Source organism: Cannabis sativa, chromosome 5 (assembly GCF_029168945.1).
Source record: "Cannabis sativa cultivar Pink pepper isolate KNU-18-1 chromosome 5, ASM2916894v1, whole genome shotgun sequence".
Taxonomy (NCBI): domain Eukaryota; kingdom Viridiplantae; phylum Streptophyta; class Magnoliopsida; order Rosales; family Cannabaceae; genus Cannabis; species Cannabis sativa.
This window is the reverse complement of record NC_083605.1, coordinates 13324677-13351747: the sequence shown is the minus strand read 5'-3', so window position 1 is coordinate 13351747 and position 27071 is coordinate 13324677. Positions and strand designations below refer to the sequence as shown.

The 27071-nt window shown below is 33.2% G+C and overlaps 1 protein-coding gene and 1 non-coding gene across 2 annotated transcripts; one reads left to right on the top strand and one right to left on the bottom strand.

The window, feature by feature from the left end:
• Positions 1–6392: 6392 nt before the first annotated feature.
• On the top strand, positions 6393–6466 carry TRNAV-AAC (transfer RNA valine (anticodon AAC)). The gene has a single exon. It is a non-coding gene; the product is annotated as a tRNA-Val (tRNA).
• A 45-nt stretch (positions 6467–6511) lies between these two features.
• LOC115717344 (RHOMBOID-like protein 2) lies at positions 6512–8807 on the bottom strand. The gene is made up of 5 exons (XM_030646314.2): positions 8362–8807; positions 7547–7710; positions 7262–7425; positions 6895–7151; positions 6512–6797 (listed from the first exon to the last, which is right to left on the bottom strand). Exons 1-5 carry the CDS (start codon positions 8649–8651, stop codon positions 6680–6682), a joined length of 993 nt encoding a protein of 330 aa, XP_030502174.2. The 5' UTR covers positions 8652–8807; the 3' UTR covers positions 6512–6679.
• Positions 8808–27071: the final 18264 nt, after the last annotated feature.

Genomic DNA, 27071 nt, shown 5'->3' with positions numbered 1-27071 from the left:
AACAAAGATTCAACAACATTTCGCTGAAAAATCAACAAAGAACCTTCCTACTCTAACAATCAGACCCACAGAAACAACAAAAAAACATCAACAGAGGTGAATTCAACAAAAATGCTTACACAGAGGTATCAACGATTCTATACTATAATCTCATCAATAACTGAGGTATCAACACTCCTTTTTCTAAAATTGAAATTTGAATGTTGCAGAACATTCAATAAATATACGAGACATTGTTGATCGGAGCTCCCTTTAGCTTTTGCCTTCGTCTTCTTTGGAGATTTAGGTGGGCTTTCTGGCTCACTTTCAACATTGTCGATCTGTTTCATAAGTCCAAACTTGTATAGCAACACAATCACTAGAAACAACAACAAACAAAATATCAATGTTAGATATGTTAAATTAACATAAAAATAACAAAAATATAACAGAACATAAACAATTAACATTCGTACTTATCCACTTGTTCAGGAAGTACTTCAGCATTAACAATAGGGAAAGGTGCAATGGGATTCACAGATGCTGGTAAGGTATAAGGAAGCTCATCATAAACACCCAGCAAAGAGAAAAATAATGGCAACATGACAGAATAAGGTTCCAAAGCAAGCAAAGAAGTAGCCGCATACTTCGGTGTCCTTGGAGAATTATACAAATATATAATTCTAGACTTCATGTCAAGCCTACCCATAACCCAATGACTAACAGTCTTTATGTGCACCAACAACAACTCATGGTCAGCCTGACTCCAACGTGTACCACATCGAAGACGTTTACCCTTTATGAAATGAGCAATTTGGTGCTTGGAATGAACAAGAGACATTTTTTCATTCATACTTACATACTTCTCATGCAATGACCTGATGCTACTGTTGAAATAGCAATCTGTAGTTGTGATCTTCATGTTTGTTGCAGTAGAATACTTAGCTTTCTTTCTCAAATAATAAAAAATCACATCCATATGCTGAAAAAATTGAAAAAATGAATAAACATAAACAATACTGACAAAAAACATAAAAACAACAAAAAAATAACACAAAACTTACAGAATCACTAAGAAACTGATCACAATGAAGTAACGAGTGAAACCACATCTTTCGCTGAACATACTCACAACCAAAATCAAAACCTGGCTCAATCTTATTATTAGCAGGACCAAAATATACAGAATGACCATTCAAATCCTTCCTATAAACATAAAAACAAACAAAAAAATTAATAGAAAATCACATGTATAAAAAAATAAATCTTATAGACAACTAAGATAGAAATAAACATAAAAGTAACATACGTCGGTCTCTTAAGCAAACCAGATTTGAACCAAGCATCAAAGGCTTTCTCATCTTCATCATTGACATCGTCTACAACAGAATGATCCAAAGCACATAAACCTTTAACCTTACTTTTAACAACAACAGTCTTAGATGATGAACTCAACTGCTGTGCATAAGGAGACTGCAAATGTAAGCCAGGCTTTGGTATTCTCCTCTCAACAGGAGGAGTGATCTCATCAACATTAACTAAATTATCAACGGCAACATTAAGCTCAGCCGCCCAATCCTAAATAAAAGAAATAGATAAAAAAAAAACACATCTTTTAGAAAAATAATATATTTATACATAAACAAAACAAATGAGGTAAAAAAGTTACCACATTAGCAGAAGTGGTTGATTGTGGATCATATGGAATCAAAGCAGATGATTGCTACAAAAGAAGCAAATAACAACATTACAACAAGAAAATAACAACACATAAACAATTAAATAATGAAATGAATAAAAAATAAAATACCTGAAATTTTGCAACAGCTTTCAAACCAGCCATAACAGCATCATCATCCTCAACAGGAAGCTGGCTATAACCTTTGAAAAAATCAGCATCATCATTTTCTTTTTTCTCATCGTTAAAACAATCTTTTGGTACATCACTAACATGATCCGGATCATTAATGACACCTTCCTTATCATTCTTCTCGCCCTGAGAAACATCCTCATCCACACCCCCTTCCTTCTCTTCATTTACATCCTTTCCGTTATCACCCTCTTCATCCTCATTCGCACCCTCATCAATCTCACTCTCTTCACTATCACCATCATCATCTTCCAATTCATCCTCATCCTCATGAGAAGCCTCCTCAATCTCAGCATCTTCATCATTATCGTATTCCTCAACATCAGGAGAATCCTTCACATAAAAAAAGAAATATAAAAAATAAATATTGATAATTAAACAATAATTAACAGTATAATAACAAATCACAAACAAACCTTGGGAGGAGGTCTTGACAACAACTTGTCAATTTTTTTATGTACAGATTCCAAAGAATGCATCATACTCTTAAAATCTTCTTTTAAAATGACAAATTCAGCAGAGAATGCTTCCTGCTTGGCAGAAATATCTGCCAATCTCCTATGAAAATCAGAAAATTTAAAAGATGAACTATTTTCGTCAACAGAACCTTGACTACCAACATCATCAATCTGAACAGATTTCCCTTTCCCCATGCCATCTATATTCTTATCCACAAAGAATCCATCTAAATGTAACCTCAATGATTCCTCCTCAGTTGGGAGCAAATTCTTGACCTTAAGCTGCAACAAACATAAAACATGAAATAAAACATTAAAAACACATAAAATAAACATACCATTAACATTGAAATCAAACTCTTAAAACTAAATACCTTAGAAAGAGATACATTGAAGATTGAATTCTTGAACTCTTTAACAGAAGGAGCAGAATCATTGGACCAGTTAAGAATTCTAGGAATACGATCATGCAATTTAGAACAATGAATGTCATCAATGTAAGAACAACATTCATTGAACCAAACTTGAAAAATATATGCCAAACCTCTCAACCTATAAAAACCAATTCTCTCACCATTATCAACTTTATTTATTTTCACAAGATTCTTTGATATCGCATTCCTTACCGAATCAAGAAATAAAGAATAAGACTCTTTGTCCCAAGCATATTCATTAAACCTCCCACTATCAATAATATCCAACTCTAAATCAGATACTTTTTTTAGAGTCTGAATCACTTAAGACAAAACACTGAACAAAGTACAAAACAGCAACTTTCAATGCAAGCTCATCATCATCACCAAACCTTTTACCAATAAAAGCGTTCTCAACATCCTTCTTGTGTATTTCCTTAAAACCAGGAAAAATCTTCTCCTTCAATAAGTTTTTGTCTTGTTTATACCTCAACTTGTCACATTGACCCAAACAATCAAGGCCTGAAACCAAAGCGAACTCGTCTATGCTAAACCTTAGCATCCGACCAGCTACATTAAACCACATCTCATTTTCATTCGGCTGGACAACCTCCCTCAAAAATAAACTATGAAACAACTGGTGTTGCATAACATAAGAAGGAGTTCTTAAAAAGACTCCAAAAATAGTTTGTCCAAACAATTCTTTCTGTTCAGGGGTCAAAATAGAAATGATAGTTAATTCTAAACGAGCAAGTAGAAGTCACCCGTGTGGTATGAAAATCTTCATTACCAAACTTATTATCCCATAACTGAAAAAACAAAATAATAAAATCAATTAAACATATAAACTACAACAACTATGAAAAATAAACATAAATAAACAATGCATACATAAAAAAATAACTAACACCAAAAAAAAGAAACAAATTCTGAAATCAAGAAAAAAAGGGACACACAATAACAGAGGATATACATTAATTTTTAAAAAAATGGAAATGGAACCTGTAACATGAAATTAACAACAAATGAACAAAATAAAAACAAAAAAAAAACTTAAAAAATAGAAAAGAATAAAAAAACATCGAATTGAACAAAAAAATAACAAAATTATATGAAGGAGGTTGAAAATCCTGTAGTTAAGATTGAACAGGTAAATAATTTGAGCAGACTTGGAATATCTTATCACTTTGAAGATCAAAATAAGACAATATTAAACCTAACATATAAACTACAACAACTATGAAAAATAAACATAAATGAACAATGCATACATAAGAAATTAACTAACACCAAAAAAAAGAAACAAATTCTAATATCAAGAAACAACAATATATATATATATAAAAAAAAAAAAAAAAAAAAAGGACACACAATAACAAAGGATATACATTAATTTTTAAAAATATGGCAATGGAACCTGTAACATGAAATTAACAACAAATGTACAAAATAAAAACAAAAAAAAACCTAAAAACAGAAAAGAATAAAAAAATATCGAATTGAACAAAAAAAATAACAAAATTATATGAAGGAGGCTGAAATGGTGGAACTGGGTTCGGTCTCTAACAACTAGTTCTCTATTTTGCCATTCCATGATAATCCACACACATTCTTAGGTTCTTCACAATTCTTATTGTCACCCCAGGCTTAAAACTGATAAGGCCAAATGTAATAGCCAACTTTAAAGAAACTAAATTTAACTTGTCATTTAATAGCAATCTTTTTATACACACTAACAGTGAGATATATGTTTCTATTAATCTAATTAAACATGCTTTGCACTCAAGAAAAGAAAGAAAAAAAATATCACAACCTATCAAGTTATTCAATTACTTTTTTCACTAACTTTAAAATGGAAATGTAATTACAAATTGAGTGTGTGAAATCAAAGTTTCACCTCAATCAAATACTAATTTAACATAAACATGACAATAACAAACACAGACAACAATTGACCTAGTTTTTTTTTTTTTTCATTTGTCAAATTTCTTAACATCCATGAATGACCATACAAAGGAAATATGTCCATCAACACATAAACAAAAAATAAACAAAAAAACAACAAAAAAAAAACATATAGAACATAAAATAGGAATAAATACATATGAACAAAATTTAAATTGAACAACTAAACTAATAACATGGAACTTGCAAACCTAATTTGATAAAAAAATGAGATTGAAACCCACAACATCAAAAAATAAAGAAAAACCCCTAAACACGAAAAATTAAGGAAATAAACAAATAAAAAACAAAAAAATACCAGTCATAAACAATGAACCAGATCACGACAAGAACAGATTAAAATAAAAAACAAAACCAAAAAAAAAAAAAATCAAACATACCTTCCTAGGACGAACAGTAAAAAAATCATCCTCATTATCATTTCTCTTCCTTTTAGCTTTCCTAGCATCACCAGATGAAGGCTCACCCACATGAACAACAACTTTAGATTTCTGATTAAGAGGTTTTGAAGTAGTTTTAGCAACTAATTTGGGTTTAGATTGTTTAATAGTCTTTTTTTTTTGGGTTTCTTACGAGAAGGGGACAAAGAACTCGAACGAGATCGAGTAACAGCCATTACTCAAAAATAAAGGAAAAACGCATACACAACAATCAGAAAACAAAAAAGAGAAAAAAAAATGAGGAAGTAGATGAACAGATGAAGAAGAAGAGCAAAATGAAAATGATCAAGAAAGGGAAATTCAAAAAATATTGATATTAACGAGGGAGTGGGATAGTGTGTGATAACTGACAATAGAAGTGATTGAAAATTGAAAGTTTGGAGGGAAACGTGTGGGTAGTTAGGTGATGTAAGCAAAACCGTATATGATGTAAAAAGTTTTAAAGAAACCGTATAAATGTTTAAACAAAATAGTAAAATTGAAAAATGAAACTATGGAACCGTATAAATATTTAAAAACAGAAAAAAAAATGGTATTTTATGTAAAAATTCCTACAAAAAATATATTGAAGAGTTGATATTATTTTGCTTATTGCAATTAGGTAAATATTTTGTTATTTTTTAAGCGACTAAGACTAGCTTAGTGGTGAGGGAGGGATGGGAAAAGGGAGAGGTCATTGGTTCAAACCCAGGACCTTTAAGCTATAAGCTATTAATTGGTTGCAAAAATACTATTACAATATACTTAAAAAAAATATATTTTATTATTTTTCTGTTAATTTTTAGTATCTTTTTGTTGTTTTATAGTTGTTTTCATATTATTTGTTAAGTTATTCTAAAATTTTTTGAGCTGTTTGTTTTATTTTACTGAAACGAAGTATTTTTATAATTTTGAAACTTTAATACAAATATTTGTAAACATAATACAGTAAAACTGTAAAAATCTCCATGTCCCAATATTTTAATTAACTTTCCCTATTTCCCAGTATTTTTTTTAAGTTCCTCTTTATTTTTACCTTTAGCCCATAAAAATACCAAAAAAGGCCGTAAGGAGCAGGGAAGTTTAGGATTGAAATGTGGCCCTTTAATCCCTCTCAGACTCGGAACAAGGCGAAGCAATTTATTTTTTAATTTTAGGAGAGAGAATAGAAACTTGGGTTGGCGTATTGTGAAAAATGCATGGTGTTGGTCTTCATGAAAGTTGAATGAACCCTAGTTTTTGTTTTACTTTAAACTTAGTTAAAAGAGACAATTTATAGCTCATCTGTGGTGTCGTGGTGTAGTTGGTTATCACGTCAGTCTAACACACTGAAGGTCTCCGGTTCGAGTCCGGGCGACGCCAATTAATTTCTTTTTTTGTTTTTTATTCACAAAAAAAGCTCAAATATATAAACAAACTAAAACTTATATAAACATGTACATCACTAGTGTTCAGGATCAGAAGTCTTGCAAACTATAAATTCAAGTTTGAATAATGGAAAAAGAACGCTATAAATGAATTCTTTACAAATGAGGGAAAACCAAAAAGGAAAAAAGAAAAAAGTCTTCTCTTAAATTAATTAATTTCATCACAATCCCATTTAGAGGTGGGAATACAACTGAGGTAGTGACACCAGTGACAATGATGGTTCCCATTTTCTCCACGAAAGAGCATAACCAATGCAACAACAAACCTGCAATGATCATCACAACAGAAGTTTGTAAAGCCTCCCTTTTGTTATGTCAAGAATTAATGACATGTTGACTATAAAAAACCATAAAAAAACTTACCCTGCAATCAGGATAACAAGTGAAATGAGCCATAAAACATATTGGTAAGGCTTGTATTTGGATCTGACAATAGGAATAGTACTCGTAGGAACACTTCGTTGCTCCAACCATCCAAACTGAGGACGAGGCAGCAGAACAAAACCAAGTAGAAACCCAGTCAAAAAACCACCTATGTGTGCGAAATTATCGACACGAGGCAAAATTCCAAGCCCAAGATTGATGACAATGATGATCAAAAGAGTAAGCAGTGCTGCAGCCTATGCAAGTGAACATATGAATACTTTATTTATTAATCGTCTTTGTCATAACAAAAAATGTAATTTACTTAATAGTATATACTATAGATTAGATCAAATGAGTTGTTCACCTTGTTAGTGTAAATAGTCCAATTTGTGAGAAGTTCAGACAACATTGCTCCAAGAAGTCCAAAAAGAGCACCAGAGGCACCCACAGAAATATTATTTTGAATAAATAGTGCAGAGAGAATGCTCCCTCCAAAGCCTGAAAAGAGGTATGTAATTCCAATTCGAACTGCAAAAGTTTCAACAAAGAGAATCAGAAAATATGTGCAAGACTTTGAATACAATTTCAAGCTTATGCGAAACTATCTTTGGAGTTTAGAAATATTGAAGAAAACAAAGAGAGAGCATACCAAAGCCGAATTGCTGCTCTAAGCGAATTCCGATAAATACCAAACTGAGCATGTTCACAAGCAGATGAATGACACCAGCGTGTAGCCATATACAAGTGACAAGCCTCCATCCTTGATGCCTGTGAACCACTTTATCCCACTCAAGAGCTCCTAACTTCTTCAATCTTCAAAAGTTTGAAAATCATTCAGTTATATCAAACATCTATATTTTGTTGATGTGTTATTAACTTATTATTATTGAATTCAAAATGATTCACAAATATAAGCTGTATCAGCAAACTTAAAAACAATACCACAAATTAACTTCAAATAACATAAGTAATAGATTGAAATCAGAGATGGGACATTAAAAGGAACTATTCAGAAAGAAAAAAGAATGTTGATCAAACAGACCCAAATAGAAATAAGAAGCTAGTTATCTTAGCAAAGAACAATCTGACTAGTTCTTTTCAGAAATTTGAAGCAAGCGTGTTCAAAATTAGAAAACATGAAATTAGGTTCTTTCTTTAACAAGACTTTAAACTATGCTCCTACTTAAAACAAGAGACATAGCAAAGAAAAATCAAATTAAGAACACTACCAAACCAATTATGAACAATATGAAAGAAAGATAAATTTCTTCACCAGCCATGTAGGGTTGATTAATATTTAGATAAGAGGTGTCAACTAAAACATACAGTAAACAATATGAAGTAATTTTTTTCCTTTTCTGAAAGAAAAACAATATAAAGTAATTACGAAGCAATCAAATCCCCAACATAATACCATGAATAACAATGAAATAAAGAAAAAAGCCATATATAATTTCAAATTACGTTGAAGAAGAAGCGCCAAAGAGAGGATTCTCTTTCAAAGGCTGGAATGAGAAGCGCCCAAGAAACCTGGCTACACAGTTGCCCTGAAACCCTGAATTATTTTTAGGACAATCGTTGACGTACATGACCACAATAAACATGGCGATATTGATTACCACAAATATGGGCACCAACCATGATGTCCATTGGGTCTCTGATTCTTCTATTGGATATGAAGATGGTGTTGTTGAGTAACCATTATTACTACCTCTTCTTTTATCTCCTCTGTTTTCTGGATCTTCAGTGGCCATTCTCTCTCTCTCTCTGATTGTAATTAATGGATGGAGTTGGTGAAGGAAGGTTTTAATGGAGGATGGAAGAAAGAGACGGTGAGCTTTTTCGGGGTTCTAACTGCCCACCCCCACAGTGAGCTTGAGAAGTGTTTCTTAAAAGTATGATCAAAAATAAAAAAGAAAATACAAGCCCTTTATAATATAAAATAAAATAAAAGTAAAAGCCAATAGTATTTTACCACGTGTACAGCAACGTAATAGGTTACGTGCTGATGTGGTGGTATATTGTTGGGTTGTGACAGTGTTGGTCGTGAAAAGGCTGTGAGGTTAAGGAAAGATATACTCCGTGTGGGACGTGGATGATCTGTTCTGTTGTTTTCTCTAGTTCCCACGAACTGAAGTGACCGTTTCTTCATTTTTTTTAACTATCTCACATTAAATAAATAATATATATAAATAAATGAAATGAAAATATCTAATTTATTGGAGAAGTTGTTAATAAATATTTAATATTTTTTTGAGAAAATAAATACCCAATATTTAAAAATGATAGCAAAAATACTTAAATTTCTAATTTTTGAAATATCATTAGAACATCTCGAATTAGGGTGGTACATTGGTCGGTTTGAGCGGTTTTCCTATATATTTTCTAACACAATCTAAAGTTCGGGTTGTTAAAATTTAAGTGCAACCCGCCCAATTAAAAAAAAAAATCTATAAACCGACCAACAGTTTGGGCGGTTTGGTCGGGTTAACCTGCCCAAACCGGCCAAACTTTTTTTTTTTTAGTTTTAAAGTCAAAATCAATAAAAATTAAAAAGATAAATTAAAAATATCGCATCCCACCAAAGTACAACACCATATATATGACTTTAAAATTAATAATTAAGTATATAATTTTATATTATTATATATTTAATCATTTATGTTATATATAATAAAAACTAAAAAATTAAAAAAAAAATTAAAAGGTGCAAAATCGGGTTGGTCAGGTTGGTCGGTTTAATTGGGCGGATTGGAACTATTTTAAACCCGCCCAATTAACAGATTTGGCGGTTTGTAATTTTTTCGGGTTATTTCGGTTTGTAATTTTATCGGTTTTTTCGGTTCGATTTGGGCGGATTATTCGGTTTGGACAGTTTATAAATTTTTTTATACAGCCCTATCTTGAATGGTGTACAATTTTGCTAAATTTAGGTAGAATCTTAACACCCATTCACTTTAAAAATATGCTAAATTATACACTAAATTAGATTTTGAAAGCTATATTGAATTGGTACATAACTTTTTCTTTTCATCCTAATGCTTTTTTTAATTTGTTTTTTTTTTATAAACTCTTTTAATTTGTTTTAAAATATAACTATTAATTATTTGTTGACAATATGTACAATTATATCATAAATTAGAAAATTAATTCGTAATTCGCGTGCATTTATTTAGATTTTTGAAAACTAAATAAATAAAAGCTTTAAGAAATCAAATAGTGATTAAGTAAAAGAGATGAATGGTTTTTACGTGATTCGGACATTGATTATCCTTAGTCTACAAGTTAGTGTATTGGCCTTTTAGACTTTTGAATGTATCACAAATGAGTTTTACAATAAGGAACCCTAATCCTGGCTATAAGGTAGTTTATTTTGGTTTCCCTTAGAGAAGGAGAAAGCTTAGGGTAGAGCTAGCAGAACTTCGGCTAAAATTTCATCCCCTTGCATAAAGGGGTAGAAGGGTTTATATAGGCTACAGTTTGGGTCCAAACATACCTATGACCCATTCAGGTTTTTATTGTAAAAGCAAGCCCGCTAATAGAGTAAAATACACAAATACATGACTATGAGGCCTACTAAGAATATCCAAGCTGTGGGGCGACGGTTCCGTACTAATGAGGGGACCATTTGTTGCAAGACACGTGTTGCACAAGTGTCACGTTTGGTAGATAAAGGTATCAGGGGAGCCGTCGGGCAAAAAGGGTGTAGGCAAACGTAGTGGTGGCGCACGCACTACCATGATCTAACACAGGGAATAATATCTGATCTTGTGTTAGAGAGGTGAACACGTTTGTTAAGGGGAGATATTCGCCTCTCGTCTTGCGGTAGACGTCCGGTACTCCCATGCGGTAGACATACGACTCTTAGTCCGTGTTTGGCTTCCGAGAGTCATCTTGTGGTAGGCGTCCAGGAGCATCTCACATGGTTTGCCTCTAGGTGTGCTTTTATCCTCATTCCAAAGTCTCTGTTCCTTCTGTATCCCAAAAGACTAAGAGAACTTCCAGGTCTTGGAAGAATGCTATGAATGCTATGTCTCGGAGGTGAAGCTCTTAATCTTCACTTGGCTTGGGCTCATTCCAATTTGGGCTTGGGCTTAAATAAGAGGGAAGGCTTAGGCACATTTTTAGATAGTGATTACCTTTCGGTTATGCCACGTGCTGTCTTCCGGAAACACAGATAGTATTTACCCCCAAGCTTTTGAGACTTAAGAGTGGCGAAAGCTTGCAGTCTTCCTTCCGGGCGACCTTGGAGTCATCGGGCATGTGGACAATTCTAAAAGTAGTGAAAGCATTTTTTTTCTCTTTCTGACACTCGTCAGTTGAAGAGTCAAGAGTTAGTGTGGAGAACAACCAGCATCACATGTGTGTCTCCACTTCTTGGATTCGTGAATGCCACGCGCTTTGGGAAGGCGCTTTTTGTGTAAAACGATGGAACGATGACCATTTAATGTTAGTGTGGGCCTTGCAGTGAGCATTAATGTTGAAAAAAATACCTCGATTCCTATAAAGGCATTAAATGCCATCCTCTCAATTCCCTATCCGTTGGATCGCATGTTGTGTTTTTTCTAGGGAGATCTTAGCCCTCAATTTCAAAGCACGTGGATTGCTACTTTTGCTATATATGGTGCGAGGGAATCACTTTCACCATTTTTGCATTTTTAAATTTTTGAGCTTTCATCTTCGAAAGCGAGCAAAAACTTTCTTTTGCCTATATATGTAAATAAAGATTTTATTTTTGCTTAAACTTATAAAAAATACACAATACAATAAAGATAAAATATCATAATAATATGACAATACATTAAATGATATTTTTCCTAAAAAAGACCAAACAAATAAAAAGATGCAAAAAAAATGAAACTAACATTACTAACTTTGATTAATTCCCCATATATCACTCCCAAGCATACCAGTGCTTGTCCCTTAATTTTCTATTCCATGACAGCTAGTGCACTCTAAATACAATCTTTATGGTGATCATTATGCTATATCAACCAATATGAATTTCATATACAAGTCAATAAAGGGTCTTTCCAGCAAATTAAAATTAAAAAGAAAAAAATAATGGAAATCATAATGGTTCTAAAATAATTAAAAACCATAAGATAAGCATATATGTGTAGTGTGACGTTGTCTGTGTAGCTTTTAGTTTTGTTCTCATTCATTGTGTGGATTGAGTGAATTAGTTGGATGGTCAGATAGTTGGAGATAATTATCTACCTTCCATTGCTTGCAAAATACACTAATAAATGTATATAGCCAAGCCATCTTCCTAATACTGTATGGAACTTATTTTAGGGTCAAAATATAATGCTTATCATACTATTACTTACTATAGTTAGAGATGTTGATTGAAAAACAATATTACTAGCTAAATTATATATGCGATCTTTCTATAAGATAATTAAGGCACGTACCTACTAAATGTGGAATGCGTTATCATTTTTTATTCATTTATTTTTTAGAGTAAATAAGATTTTTATTTTTATTTTTCTAATATAGCTCTAATGTGACTCTAATTTGGAAACGTTTTAGTGTTTGGACAAAGAATACGTGCATAGATAGAAATATAATGATAAATTTTAGGAATACTAGTATCTATATTTTTAGAGCTAATATTTTATAAGTTGAATTTCAGCTAACTTAATTAGTTAAATAAACTTATGTATTGCAACTATCCCCATGATCATAGAATATATTGTTTGAGAGGGACAATTACAATAATTTGTTTATTAGTTTAGAGGAATCTTATCAATATAAAAAAAAAAAAAAAAAAAAAAAAACAAAAACAAAAATCGAAAGATAAAAAGATAAATTGCTTATAGTTTCAGAAAAAATAAATATATTTATTATTTCTATTATTATTAAATTTATAAGATTTCGAACTTAAAAACGTCACCCCATACAATTTGATACTTTTAAAATATTGAAGGAGTTGAGATTAAATTATATATCACAAAAAAAAAAAAATTATTTTTTTACACACTATACCATGGCCATCCTAATTCCCATGTAACTTTATTTTTGTTTTAAGATTTATATTATTTTGTACCTTGATGAATTATCAATTTGGACCTTACATTTTAAAAATTTCTATTTTAGATCTTATATTTTTTAAAAGATTACAATTAGGACCCTAAGGTCATTTTTCGTTATGACAAAAGTACCCTTAGTTATAAAAAAATATATTATTTTAGACTCTATATTTTAGAATATTGACACTTAATATTTAAAAAAATTTATTTAGGACCTCATTTTTATTAAAACATAATAAAATAAAAATTAGGGACTAAAATTACTTCTTAGTCAAAATATTTTTAAATATAATCAAATTATTATAAATGTGAATCAAATAAATAATAATTTAATACTCAAAATTAAAACAAAAATATATTTTTCTTATTATTAAAAAAAAATAAATTTTCTAAAAATTAAGTGCCATTATATTAAAATATAAGATCCACAAAATTGCATAAATCTTTTTATAACTAAGGGTATTTCAGTCATATTTAGAAATATTTTAACCTTAGGGTCCTAATTGTAATAATTTTTAAAAAATACAAAGTCTAAAATAAATTTCTTAAAATATAAAGTCCAAACTGGTAATTTATTAATAGAGGGGGTCCTAAAAATAGTATAAACCCTTTTTTTAATAAAAAATTTACATAATACACCAAAAATATAAAAAAAAAAAAAAAATTACAAAAATACATCAACACTAAAAAGTTTTCAGTTTTACTCTTTGAACTAGTTTATTTATAAAAATATCTTTTCAATAAAAATAATAAACAGTTTTTTTAGTTGTGTTATAGTTTATTTATAGTTTTATTATACTTGTCATGAGTTTGTCTTTCTGATTGTCTTTGATTATTTTATAGTTAATTTATAGTTGTCGTGAGTTTAATTTTTCGTTATTTTTTAATTATTTTTTTACTTTTTACTGAGCAAAATATATTTTTGTAGTTTTAAAACATTACAAACTTATTTTTAAAATTTAAAATTTAAGCCATAAAATTATAAATAAAACATAAAAGAATGGTATTTTTAAAAATTCTCCTTTTTTATCCAAAAAAAAAAAAAGAAATCAAACTAACAAAATAACACAACAACCAAACACCGGCCCTAAACTCCAAAGCACATTTTACAAAATTAATCGTAGCTTTATAAAAGAGCTTGATCACGTTGTAAAATGAGAAACACTAAAAAGTTTTAGATCAAAAATAGAAAGTGAAATACATGAAAAGTTTATCACCTTTAACTCCATCATGGATTCTAATTTTTTTTATATTTAATTAATTTCAAAAGTTTATCACCTTCAACTCCATCATGGATTCTAATTTTTTCTATATTTAACTAATTTCAAAAGTTTATCATGAAAGAAATGGAACTGAAGTGGAAATTAAGAACAATAACATTATTTTCAAAGTAGAAATAATAACATTATTTTCAAAGTAGAAATAATAGTTTGATCGCTTCCATTTTAGTTTATCACAAAACAAGTAAAGAGATTTTTGTTTCCTTAGAGTAGGTAATTCATTTATTTGTATTAGGTATCTTCATTTGGTGTATTTTAAAAATAATTTTATTTTATAAATGTGCAATTTGTCATTTTGTTTTGTATCATGGATATAGTGTTTATCTTTGTATTCATTGTGGCTTATTTTGTATCATGTATGGTAATTTGTTTATATTCTGGTGTGACTTATTTGGTATCATATATGGTGGTTTGTTGAAGTCATTTTTTGAGTTATTTTATAGTGTAAGGTAGCAGTAACACCATCAGCTCTAAAAACATCAAAGATAATTTATTTTTTTCATAATAATTTTCAACAAAGAAATTAAAATTCCTAAAAATTACTATATCATGAACATTATTAAAAGTATCCAAGATTGATGATTGTTACATTATTAAAAGTATCCAAGATTGATGATTTTTTTCTAATGAGTAATTTTGTGTTACATATTTTTGGACAGTCTTCTAGCTAGCAGGATAGGATTGAGATGGATCCAAGATGTTAGACTACCAATCAGGGGCGTCTCAAATATTTTTGAGGTCCTGTTCTAATTTTAAAAAGTAGGCTCCTAACAAAAAAAAATTATAATTTGTAAATAATATTTTCAAATATTATCATATTAGGAAAATATATTTTACATAATTAAGCACCCAAAAATTTAAATAATTTTATTAAAATTATTGTTATTTCCAATGCAACTTCAAGTTAATATCAAATATTATGGGAAAGAAAATTAAAAGACATTAAATAAGGAAAAGAAATTAAGGAAAAACCTTTTTTTTTTTTTTTTTTATTTGGAATAACAAATTAGTGGAAGATTGAATTAAAAAAAATTCCTAAAAAGTCATATTGGGCTTTTTTAATTTGTGGGCCCTGTGCATTAACACTCTTTGCACGGGTTAATGGCCGGCCCTGCTACCAATCACGGGAATCTTTTTATATTCGTTCTCTTTTATGTTGGCTTTAAAGTCATTCACAATGTACTAAAATGATAAGGGGTATCTTTTCTCATATTAAAGTCTTAATGTTTAGTATTCTGAGTGTATATCTCTCTTATGCAGTCAACGTTAATGTTGTGGCATAATAATTGGTTGTTTACCCATTTTACGTAAATGTGGCATGGGAGTGAAATTTCTATTCAGGGTGATTGGCACCCTTGAATCTGGAAACGAGGTAAGAATAATATAAAATGTGTATATCTATGTGTGCATGTGATATACATGATTATGTTATTAGAATAAATGCTTTGATATCATAGTGGCGCAAATTATAGTGTCGGGTTCGCATCACAACTATAGTACTGGTAGTGGTCAGAATGAATGAATTAGCATCATGGCAACGCAAACTATAGTGTCGATTCAGCCGTGCAAGTATAGTGCTAGTTTTGACAGATATTTAATTTCATAAAGTATTAATTGGCGCTCTTGTAGCAGTACAAAGTATAGTACCGAGTCGACAGTACGAGTATAGTGCTGGTTAAGAGTGATATGGTCAGTGGTACTTTTAGGTATAAACTGATATTATTAGGGAAACTTACAAAAATACTGGAATTTAGGTTAACTTTTACAAAAATACTGTCACACGGAAATCTTTTCAAAATACTGTGTTTTTATAAAACACCAGTAAAACACAAAACAGAATATCTTAAAACAACAGTAGAACAACTAAAAAAATACCAGTAGAACAACAGTGAAAACTTAATACAGTATACTACAGTATGAAACTTATAAAAAAAACACAGTAAAAAAGTAAAAAATACCGCCTGGCAGTAATTTTGTAAAAAAATGACAAAAGTTAGTATACTATGTAAATTTCCCTATTATTATAGCAGTACAACTATAGTGCCAGGTTCACAACGCAACTATAGTGCTGGTAGTGGCTGATATTATGATTAAGCATACCAAAGGCAAGAGCATTCTTAATTTATCTGTTAAGCCTTGTAGATAGGTGTATGGGCATCTAGATGCAGTCAGTAATGTGTTTATATGTTTTATACTTTTTTCTTACTAAGTCTATTGACTCATAGATATGTTCGGATGTGTAGATTAGAGAAAGGCGAAGACTGAACACCAATGAGTCCAAAGCTTGAGGATGATTCTACATATCAAGATAGTTAAGCCTGGAGCGTTCAGTTTTAGGACAACAGGGGCTTACATTTGTAGTCGTGGTGCAACACTTTTCTAGAAATATATTCTGTAAGTTGTTGTAACTTTTGAACGGGATCCCGACTATTATGTAAAGTCATGTATTTATTAAAGCTTAAGTTTAAATTTCAAAGTTTTATTTTGACACGTTTTTTGAGAAACTCTTTGATTAGCAAAGGCTGACACAGTAATTAAGAAATTATTGTAGCGTATCTAAGTAAGTTGAGCGTTATAATTCAAACTCATCTTGCCGAGGCCTACGCAGCATTAAGTTGCCTGTGGTACGCACTTTAAAGGTATCCATCGCCTTGTGAATCTCGTCTGTAGACATAGTGCTCCTGGCGCTTGCGTAGACAAAGGACACATCGCTAGGCAAAGGAGGATTGTGTTTCCTAAGCACATAAGAAGAGGAATGCTCACAAGGTGTGGCAGGTTGAGTCGATTGTTTGGGTGGAGCTATGCCTTTAGATACACAAAAATTATGGTAAGCACGAGCCTCATATTTATTGTTTCTCTGGGAGTCCCTACGAGCCTATGCCTTGACCCTGGGTACCCCCGAGAGTAAGGAGAGAGCGGGTGTGGAATCTCAGGTGACTCTAAACTTCAACAAGGGATGCGCTAAGCCTAGAAAGATACATGTTGGAATCGACAATCAAACCATTTTGATCTCCACTCAAAACCAAATAAATTTTTGCTCGAACCCTCTTCACACAATCTCTATAGTTAATAATGTGCTCTAAATAATCCCTTATCTCGGACATTAATCTGGCATATCTATCGTATAGGATCTCTTGAGTACCATGCAAATCAGAGGATGATATGTCAATAACATCGGTCGCAGAAGACATCTCATTCTGAGATTGCCTCCCAATGAGGCCAAGGATTGAAAGGTTTAATGAAACGTGACGCCTTGACACCTCCACCTAAGAGGTACCATCAAGGTATTGAGCTCACTAGACATAAGACATGGGAGTGTACGCCCTAAGGAGGACACACGTGATGCTACTAAGACCACAAAGATAACACACAAACCATAACCACAAGTATTCTAAAAGCATGGTGCATGAACAACAAAAGTAAAGAGAATAAGAATAGATACAATACCGCGTGAAGCAGGAGATATTGCACTGAAAGAGAAAATTACTCTAAAGCAAGCAAGACGCCTGCCACATAAACCAAAATTCAAGCATCAAGATGATGCCTCATGATCAAGAGCAAAACACGCCATATGATAGAGACAAGCATGGAGCATGTCCAAATATATTTACACACATATATATGCAAAAAAAAATTAAATGATGATAAGCTATCAAAGAAACAAATGTTCAAAGACTGACCTTGGGGAGAATCAAACCCAAGACCTCTTAGGAAAGGTGAAGGGAGTTTGCCACTACTCCAAGATGATTTGTTGAAGTGAAAATCTAGCAAGAGAGGCCTCTATATATAGTGGGCATATTCTCAAATAACGTGAAGAAGATAAGGTTCGCACTTCAACCTAGCAAGACCTTAATTTGTACAGTCGATAAGAACACTTATTCTTGTAGACTAGGGGCAAGTCTTGCTTAAAATTTTTGGGTTAGTTTGAAGCACCACAAGGACCGACACCATGACGATTCGTGAATAGAGGAAGACATGGAAGAAGGCTACGAGCGGGGTACGGTGTGAGGGGCTCACATGCGAGTCGTGCATGTGTGTTTGTGGTGTGTGTGTCATGTGTGCGTGAGGAGAGGGGCTCACATGCGAGCCCTGTAGTGTGTAAGTTGAGTGTGTGTGTGTGTGTGTGGGGAGAGAGGATTGCATGCTAGTCGTGTACTGTGTAGTGTGTGTGTGTGTGTGTGTGTGTGTGTGTGTGTGTGTGTGTGTGTGTGTGTGTGTGTGTGTGTGTGTGTGTGTGTGTGTAGTGTGTGTGTGTGTGTGTGTGTCGTGTGTGGATGGAGAGAGGGGCTCCCATGCGAGCCGTGTAAAGGGCTTGCATGTGAGTCGTACAGTGTGTTTGTAGTGTGTGTGAGTGTGGTGTGAGTGGCACACGTGTGAGACATGTGAGGGGCTCGCATGTGAACCCACGTGTGTGTATGGAGTGAGTAATGCAAAGTAAGGGGAAAATTTGAATATATGTTGAAAAGAATGTCGTTGGGAGAGAAATCAAAGGACAAGGCATGCATGGGAAAAACGTATGACCACGCTTTCTGTAAGCTCTGAAAGGAAGGAGGTACGAGTAGTGGAGGCACCGTATCTATAGGTCTGAGGACCCGAACAAGGGTACACTGCAGCCACCTGACGCCATACAAGGGTACGGGGTGCAAGACCACCTCCTACACTTGCAGTTTGCAGCCTAAAAGTGACAGCTTATCTCTTTGGGACCACCATGTATCTCAGGCCATTAGAGCCTATAAATACTCCATTCTCAAGTGTGAGAGGGGGTTGGAAAATCATTCTTGTAACCACCATATTGAGAGTAATAGAAAGTTTTGATTTTCTCTCTATTATGAGATAGACACTTGAGTTTATATTCCATCTTTTTCTTCACCTTAGTTATGAGTTTCCAGTTTATATTGTAATTTTCTCGCCACAAGATTAGTTGACGAGTTATTACTGTCTATAGTTACATGCAGGCTCGACTACTTAGCACTACTGGATTGAACACAAAATATGCATTTCTACATCATAGTGTCATTTCCATGTATGGCATCTCAGTTCCCATTGTAATGCACGTCGATCATATGGCCGCAACCAATCTTGAGATATTCCTTATAGCCCCTATCAGAATAAGTAAGTAAATTCAAAATTAATTTCATTAATTTATAACTCTACATTTATTATATTAACAATCTTACATGTATGTTTGACAAGTTCTAGGCTTCACTGGATTCCTGTACTCATCCAACCTCAGTCGCAAACAGTGACGTACTTGGATTCCAAGAATGAAGAAATGCCTAAAGATTTGCAATATGTCATTACTACATAAGTTCTATAACCAACAATGCAGTCCATAAATTTGTTTAAAATGCTATATTTTAACTTTATTTTTTGTGTAGCTCGAGGAACATGTATAATAAAACTAAAGGTCGATGCAATATTGGTCCAATCACAGTGATGACTCTAGTAAGTCCACAATAGCCAGATGATATACAATGTGGATACTATGTTATGGAGTTCATTAAAGGTTACATGACCGAACCAGATCCCATGCACCGATTAAGAGAAGGGGTAAATCAATTAATAAGTAGTCTTAAGTTTGTTTTAAATACTTTATTTTTTGTTTTGTTTCAATAATTTTGATGGTACTAACTAATAAATTATTTTGTTTTACAAGTCAGGTTCTGCATGTCGTGCACTAATGATGTGATAAATGCTAGGGGTGTTCATCAAACCGCTCAAACAGCCCGCACCGTAAAAAAATACACTTTGAAATTCTTAATGATGCGATCGCAGTTTGAATTTTTCTTAAACCGCGTGGTGCGGTGCGGTTTGCGATTTTGAATAATTAATATGCGGTTCAAACTTCACTGTACTGCACCGCACATTATAAAAATACTAATTTTATATTTATTTAATTTCAATATGTGAATGTCCAATCCAAAACCCACTAATTATTGTATTATTAAAACTTAAGATATTTTTTCATATTTATTTTCAAGTCTTATGATATTTTTGACAAGTATTGCTCAAGTTTTGTTGTATTTGTGATAGCTTATTTATTGGTGATAGTACAAACTGTAGAAATTGCAAAAACTGCACTGCACCATATTTTGCGGTGCAGTTTATGCCGTTTTTTTAGTTTCACGATGTGAGTGCGGTTTGGAAAAATAGAAAAATTGCATATGCGGGTTGGTTTGAAAAAACAGTCAAAAACTGCACCACCCGCATCGCGAACACTCCTAATAAATGCTATACAAGATTAGTGGGTAGACTACGTGAAAGTAGAGGTGGTACGTCAAGAAAACTTATGAGTATATCTCAATTCATGTGTATACTTTTCATTAAATAATTTTTTTTTGATCAATCAGTGAATTTCATAACTCCAAAAAATATACAATTACAACCTATTAGCACCTTCATCCGAAGACCTTATATTTTAGTCTATACAATTTGCTTGCTTTTCTATACCTACTTTTGTATTACAATCATAATAGCTTTTTGTATTACAACCAATGAGTACCAAAAAACAGAACAAAACTTATCAAATCAAACCAAAACGCAGTACCAGTTTCCTGGTTTAATCAGCTTCTGGTTTACAGTTTTGAAAACCAGTCCCTGTCAATCTGCTTGGTTTTGCTTGGCAAGTAACACATTATTCTATTCTTCACATCCTCCTTAATCGTCCTCACAACCTGCTCAACAGACATAGCCTCTGAATTCCACAAAACTCCATTCAGAACCTGCCATATCTGATACACTACAGTAGCAACAGCAGCTGTTATAACAACTTTCCGAAATGAGTTGATTTTTGCTCTTTCTATCCACCTAAGCAACCTGTTCAGATTTGTAGTTTCAGCTCTCCAGTTCAGCCATTTTTTAACTTTAGATAAGAAATTATGAGAGAAAGAACATAGGAAGACTAAGTGTTTAGAAGATTTAATCTGATTACTGCAAAAAAGACAAGAATCCTCCCCAAAAATATTCAACCTATGAAATCTTTCTCTAGTTTTTAGCCTATCCTATATAGCAAACCACAAACAATAGTTGTGTCTAGGAATATTTAGTCTATTCCATACCTCATGACTCCAATTTACTCTGTTTTGTGAGGGACAGAGAGCTTTGTAGCCATTAGAAATACTATAAGGGGCTGCTGCAACTTGCTAAAAATTCATGACCTCTTTAACTTGGTTTTTGACAGCCACTAGTTTCTTCCAATACCAACTAGCCTGAGGAGGAGCTTGATAACTCCACCAATCCATACCTTTCATATAAACACAATGGATCCATCTAATTCACAGATTATCTTCCTAATTCGCAAATGCCCACACATATTTGGTCATCGCTACAATATTCCATTCAACAACCTTTTTTAGACCTATTCCAACAGATTTTTTTGGTTGACAAACAAAATCCCAAGCTATAGGAGCAGCCCCCATAGACACATGGTGGCCTTTCCACAAGTAGGCACGAAAAATAGCTTCAATGTCTCTTATAGTCTTCTTAGGTAACACCATAATTTGGCTCCAATATGAGTGAATTGACATGAGAACAGAGTGAACAAGAACAACCCTTCCTGCTAGTGATAAATTCCTTGAACTCCATGTTTTGATCTTGACAGTCATCTTATCTGCTAGTACAACACATTCTTTCCCCGAAATCTTTTTAGCACAAATAGGGATACCTAAATATTTGAAAGGTACCTCTTTTTTTGCTAAAACCTGAACTGTCAATAATACATTGAACCTCATGCTCATCCATACCACAATAAAATGCAGACTTATGAGGATTCAGTTGAAGTCCAAAAGAGCAAGAAAATTGCTTTAGGCCTTGTAAGACATAGTATATATTCTTAAAATCTCCATGGCAAAACAGAATAACATCATCAGCAAACATCAGATGATTCAATTTCAACTTTGCACATCTGTCATGAAATTTGAAATCTAGTTTAGATCCAATCTTCTGCAATATTCTTGATAGGTACTCCACACCTATAACAAACAGTAAAGGTGACATTGGATCACCCTGTCTTAGTCCTCTTTTCCCTTCAAAGTATCCATGTTGAAAAATTGCGTTTTTGCAAATGTCAGTGATATATAAGAAAATATAAAACTGTAAGCGTCTGCAGAAGCAGAAAGTAATTTTGCTATAGCAGAAACTCGTTTTGTAGTGACAAAACAGAACACACAAAATATAAAATATTTGCAGAAAAATAAATAACTTGACACAAGAGATTTATATGTGGTATCAGTGTTCTCCCGAACACTCCTAGTCCACGGGGCCACGCCCAGAGAATGAAATCAATTAATAAAGTATCAAAATTACAAAGACAATTGACTTAAACAAGTTTAGACTCCCTCTAAAGTATTGCCGCAATCCTTTGTAATCCACTTTATGAATCTGACTTCTTGAAACACCTTCAAGCCCGAACTCCCTTCGTCTTTGAAGTGTGACTGCTTACTTCCTCCCGAAGTAAGGCTTCAACAAGTCTTCTCCCGAAGACCAAGTGCTTACTTCCTCCTGAAGTAAGGCTTTATCAAGTCTTCTCCCGAAGACCAATCTCTTGTTCAGTCAAGTAGTTCTTCACAACCTCTAGGATAAAGTAAGAACAGAAATAGACAACTAGAACCTAGATGAATAACTAGGCTCTCACAAAACAAAGAAAAAGTCTCTTCTCACAAATAATATAAGTGCAAAAAATGATTAATGGAAGAGCTAATTCGAATGGCTGCTCTCTAGGCTCTATTTATAGAACATAGAAGCCTTAGAGACAGTCACAAGATTGAATCTACAGCTGTACAAAAACTTTCCTAAGAAAACACGATCTGCAGCATCAGATTCGGATGCTGACGTAGCAGATTAGACCAGAAACGGGAAACTTGCTATAATTGAGTCCGATCCTCTATCAATGCTTGATTCCTGCCAAAAACAGATTAGATATTCTGATTGTATCAAGATACAATCGAAATCAATAAGGAAAAGGCAATAATCAAAGTTTCCCTAAAAAAGACAACTTTCCAAAAAAGAATTGCTTATATTTTAAGAAGTTTCCAAACAAAGAAAAGTTCAGCTGAAAAGTGCAACTTTCCTAACAAGGAAAAGAGAAACTATAAACCGAATAAACAAGGTAAGAAATCGGTTATGAATGCACAAGAATCTTACCATAAAAGAAAAAATATTTTGTCAACTAACTTGCCAAAAAAGGACTTTACAATCTCCCCCTTTGGCACTTTAGATGAACAAAATATTTTTTAACACTAAGTACCTGCAAAGTAAAGTTAGCCATAACAAATAACTACTCCCCCTGAGTAACACAATCAAAAATCACAAATAACAAAAGTAACATGCTAACTTTGAAACCAAATAAGTTCACAAGTACTAAACACAACTCCCCCTGGAAAAAAGGATCCAGAGTTGGTCCAAACAAACAGTTAAAAACAAAATATTACTCCCCCTTTTTGTTTATCGAAGGGCCAAAGATAACAAATAAGAAAATAGTAATATGTCCAATCAAAAGCAAAGAAAGAAAAAGATAAAAACTTAGTCTCGGTAGAGTTTGACCAAGGAGGTCAACTGCTTGGACATCTCTTGCTGAAGTTCCTCCATGGCAGCAAGACGATTGTTTACCAACTCAACTTCATTCTTGACTTCCTGGATTTCTGCAGCAGCAGAACTTGAACTTGCAGCAGCAGCAGCAGCAGCTCCAGCTTTAGGCCTCTTTTGAAACACACCATCAAAGTATTCCGAGGGTTGGAATGTTGGTCCAGTGATCGAAGGCTCAAGTGTTTCATGAGATTGGGCCACATTTTTCTGAGAGGATAAAACCTTAAAGATTAGATTTGGAAAAACAAGCTTAAAGGTTGGCTTTTTACCTCTTCAGAATGAAACAATTTGGTTCAAAATGTGGGAGGCCAAGTCAATTGAAGCTCCAGAGGTGATGCGGTATAGGAATGAGGCCACATCTTGAGACACCACGGTCTTGTTGGAGTTTGGAACCCAATTGCTAAGAGAAAACCGCATACGAGATGCATGAGCAAAAGTGAGATGTGTAATCCAAAGACTCTCCCCTGATTTCAATTCAGACAGTGCACCCGTGAGTTCAGAGAGCATCAATTCACGATCCATAGACATCACTGCATTGGAGACATTCTCTGGAAGTTGCAAGGCTTGAGCAATGTCTTTTTTAGAAAAAGAAAACCAATGTCCCCTAACATATACTCTCCGAAAGAGTCTAGAATTCTCATCAAGAAAATCATCAGTGAGATTAGCATAGAAATCCTTAACAATGTTTGCAATGTACCCATTGAACCCAGTGAGAGTATTTTCCCATTGATGGAATTGAATAAACTTAACAATTCCATAGACCCGATGAGCATGCAAATCATAATTCCTCTCACTTTCAAACTTACGGGTAGCATACAAATTCCAATCGCGCTCATTATCACGATAATAAAATCGAGGACAGTGAGAAAGAGTTGAAGGAACATTACCAGGAGAGGACTCCTTCATTGGCTGCTTGCCTTTGGCAGCAGCAGAAGCCTTTGCTGCTAAAGAAGAACGAGCAAGAGTTGGAGCAGATTTTGTCAATTGAGGCTCTGGCTCGAGTTCAGTGTCCTCACTGTCTGAGGAACCTCCCATGTCCTTTCGAATCTCCTTCTCGGAATGTAGAGACGCGAATTTTTCAGAGGAGACTTCCATTGGTTCTTCTTCTTCTTCTGAAGAAGAAATCGAAGGAGGATTGACCTTAAGCTTCTTCTTGGCTGGAGTCACTACCTTATCACGACTTCGAGATGGACGGAGTTCTTTCTCGACAGATGCTTGCTGGGCTCGGGTTCGAGTAGAAGGACCGGTTGGAGTGGTAGCAGGAACTGATGCAGCAGGAGGAGGGACTGCTAAAGGTGGAGGAAATGCCTTCGAAGATTCAGACGAAGAAGAGGTCCAAACGGGGTGCACAGATTTTCGAGCCACTTGTTTTGGAGGTCGTTTTGGCTTCTGGGGCTGAGATTCATGCTGAGGAAGCGACGAATCTCCTATTTTTGCAGCAGCAGGAGGCATGGATGAAGCAGCAGGGGGTGCATTGGAAGGGGTTGCATCGGTTTCCACCAACTTTTTGGTATGCCCTAGGTTCTTGGTTCTCACCATTTTCGATCTGAAAGGGAAGATGAACAGTAACAAGAAAAGAAACAAGAAACTAGGTTCGGGTAGGTGGTGAGATAAATGACAAAGATTGGTTTAAATAGATATGGAAGCTAAAAGAGAAAAGGAAACCAATTTTGAAAATTTGAAAAATAACCGCCAGCCCATGAACAAAAAGAAAACCGCCCACTTTCCTTTTTTTTAAAAAAAATAAAATAAAAGGAAACTAGAATTACCAACAATATTTTCAAAAATAAGTCAATCTTTCAAGATTAAAGAAACATTACCATATAAAAGATCAATCTTTAAATGGAAACATATCAAAATAAATCAAAGAAGAATAAATATTGATACTTACCAATTATGCACAAAATTTCCTTAGCCCATGAATCAAGTCACCACGCCTCCCTTTTTTTTTATTATTGTTTTTTTTTTATTTTTTATTTTTTAAAGAAACGAAAATAAAATAAAATATGTACAATAAATATAAAAAATTCTAACCAAGCAATTTAATCAAATATCATTAAAAAAAAATGACAAAATAGAGTACATGTTATGCTTTCAAAAGAAAATAACTAATTAGTATCTCAGAAACAAATCATACTTAATTGATGTTGAGGAAAAAGATATGAATGTTACTAAAAATTGTACACCAAGATTATCAATTTAATTTAGTAGAGGAGACTTACAAATTTGAACACACTTGTCAGACATAAGTGTGTGCAGTGAAAATAGGATCATTGTCCTTGGCAAGATTTTTCATTTTCGCCTTTTTCAATTTGATCCTGCAACTGGATGCTATCACTGTTGGAAATTATTTTACCAGGATCTTAAATCTACTCACAAGTATGTTGATTAACACCCTAAATATGAACTTTCTAAAACAATGAAATAAACACATATAAAGTTTAGTAAACCTTACATTGGGTGCAGCGGAATATAATGACTCCTTCCGTTCAGATATCTAGCCCTTGAATCCTTTCTGTAGCAGAGCTTTATCAATATCTGAACCTGGATTTCTTTCTCTGATTCTTTAGTGCTGAAACTCCTTCTTGTTGAAAGTCTTTCTTCACGATCTTCCTCACTATGATTGAGGTATAACTTGCTTTGTGTGGGCACTACTCTAACACTAAGAATTTTGAAATTTCAATGAAGAAGAAAGAGGAGAAGAGGTCGGCCAAAGATAGGGAGAGAGAGAGGCTCAGTTTTTTCTGAATCAGAAGTGTAACTTTCCTGAAGCCTTCACTATCTATTTATAGCATTCCACTAGGGTTAGGTTTGAATTATTTGGCATGAAAATATCAGTTTAAATTCCCTACAAAAGTGGCCGGCCCTATACAAGTGGATTTGGGCCTCACTTTTTGCAATTTTGCAGTTTTATCTTTTCTACATCTGATTTTCTCAAAAACGCCAATTTTCTAATTCAACCATTTAAATGCCAATTCTAACTATTTAATAACTATAAATAATTATTAAATAATGTTGCCATTTGTCATATTTATTAATTGAACCATACAAAGTATCATAATTAACAAATATGCCCCTATAAACTCTTTCTTTACAATTTCGCCCTTACTTAGTGAAAAATTCACAAATAGACATAGTCTAATTTGAGAATTATAATTGATTTATCAAAACCAATTATATGAGTCTTACAAGCAATATTATCTCAACTAGTGCGGGGACCATGGGTCTATATAACCGAGCTTCCAATAAGTAGATCAAGAATTTATTACTAAAATTC

Bases quoted from the DNA above. Each gene is read 5' to 3' on its own strand.
- LOC115717344 (XM_030646314.2), bottom strand. From the start codon at position 8,651: ATGGCCACTGAAGATCCAGAAAACAGAGGAGATAAAAGAAGAGGTAGT. The intron at 7,711-8,361 runs GTAATTTGAAAT...AAACTTTTGAAG, and splicing joins TTTGGCGCTTCTTCTTCAAC to ATTGAAGAAGTTAGGAGCTC. The intron at 7,426-7,546 runs GTATGCTCTCTC...AAACTTTTGCAG, and splicing joins AGAGCAGCAATTCGGCTTTG to TTCGAATTGGAATTACATAC.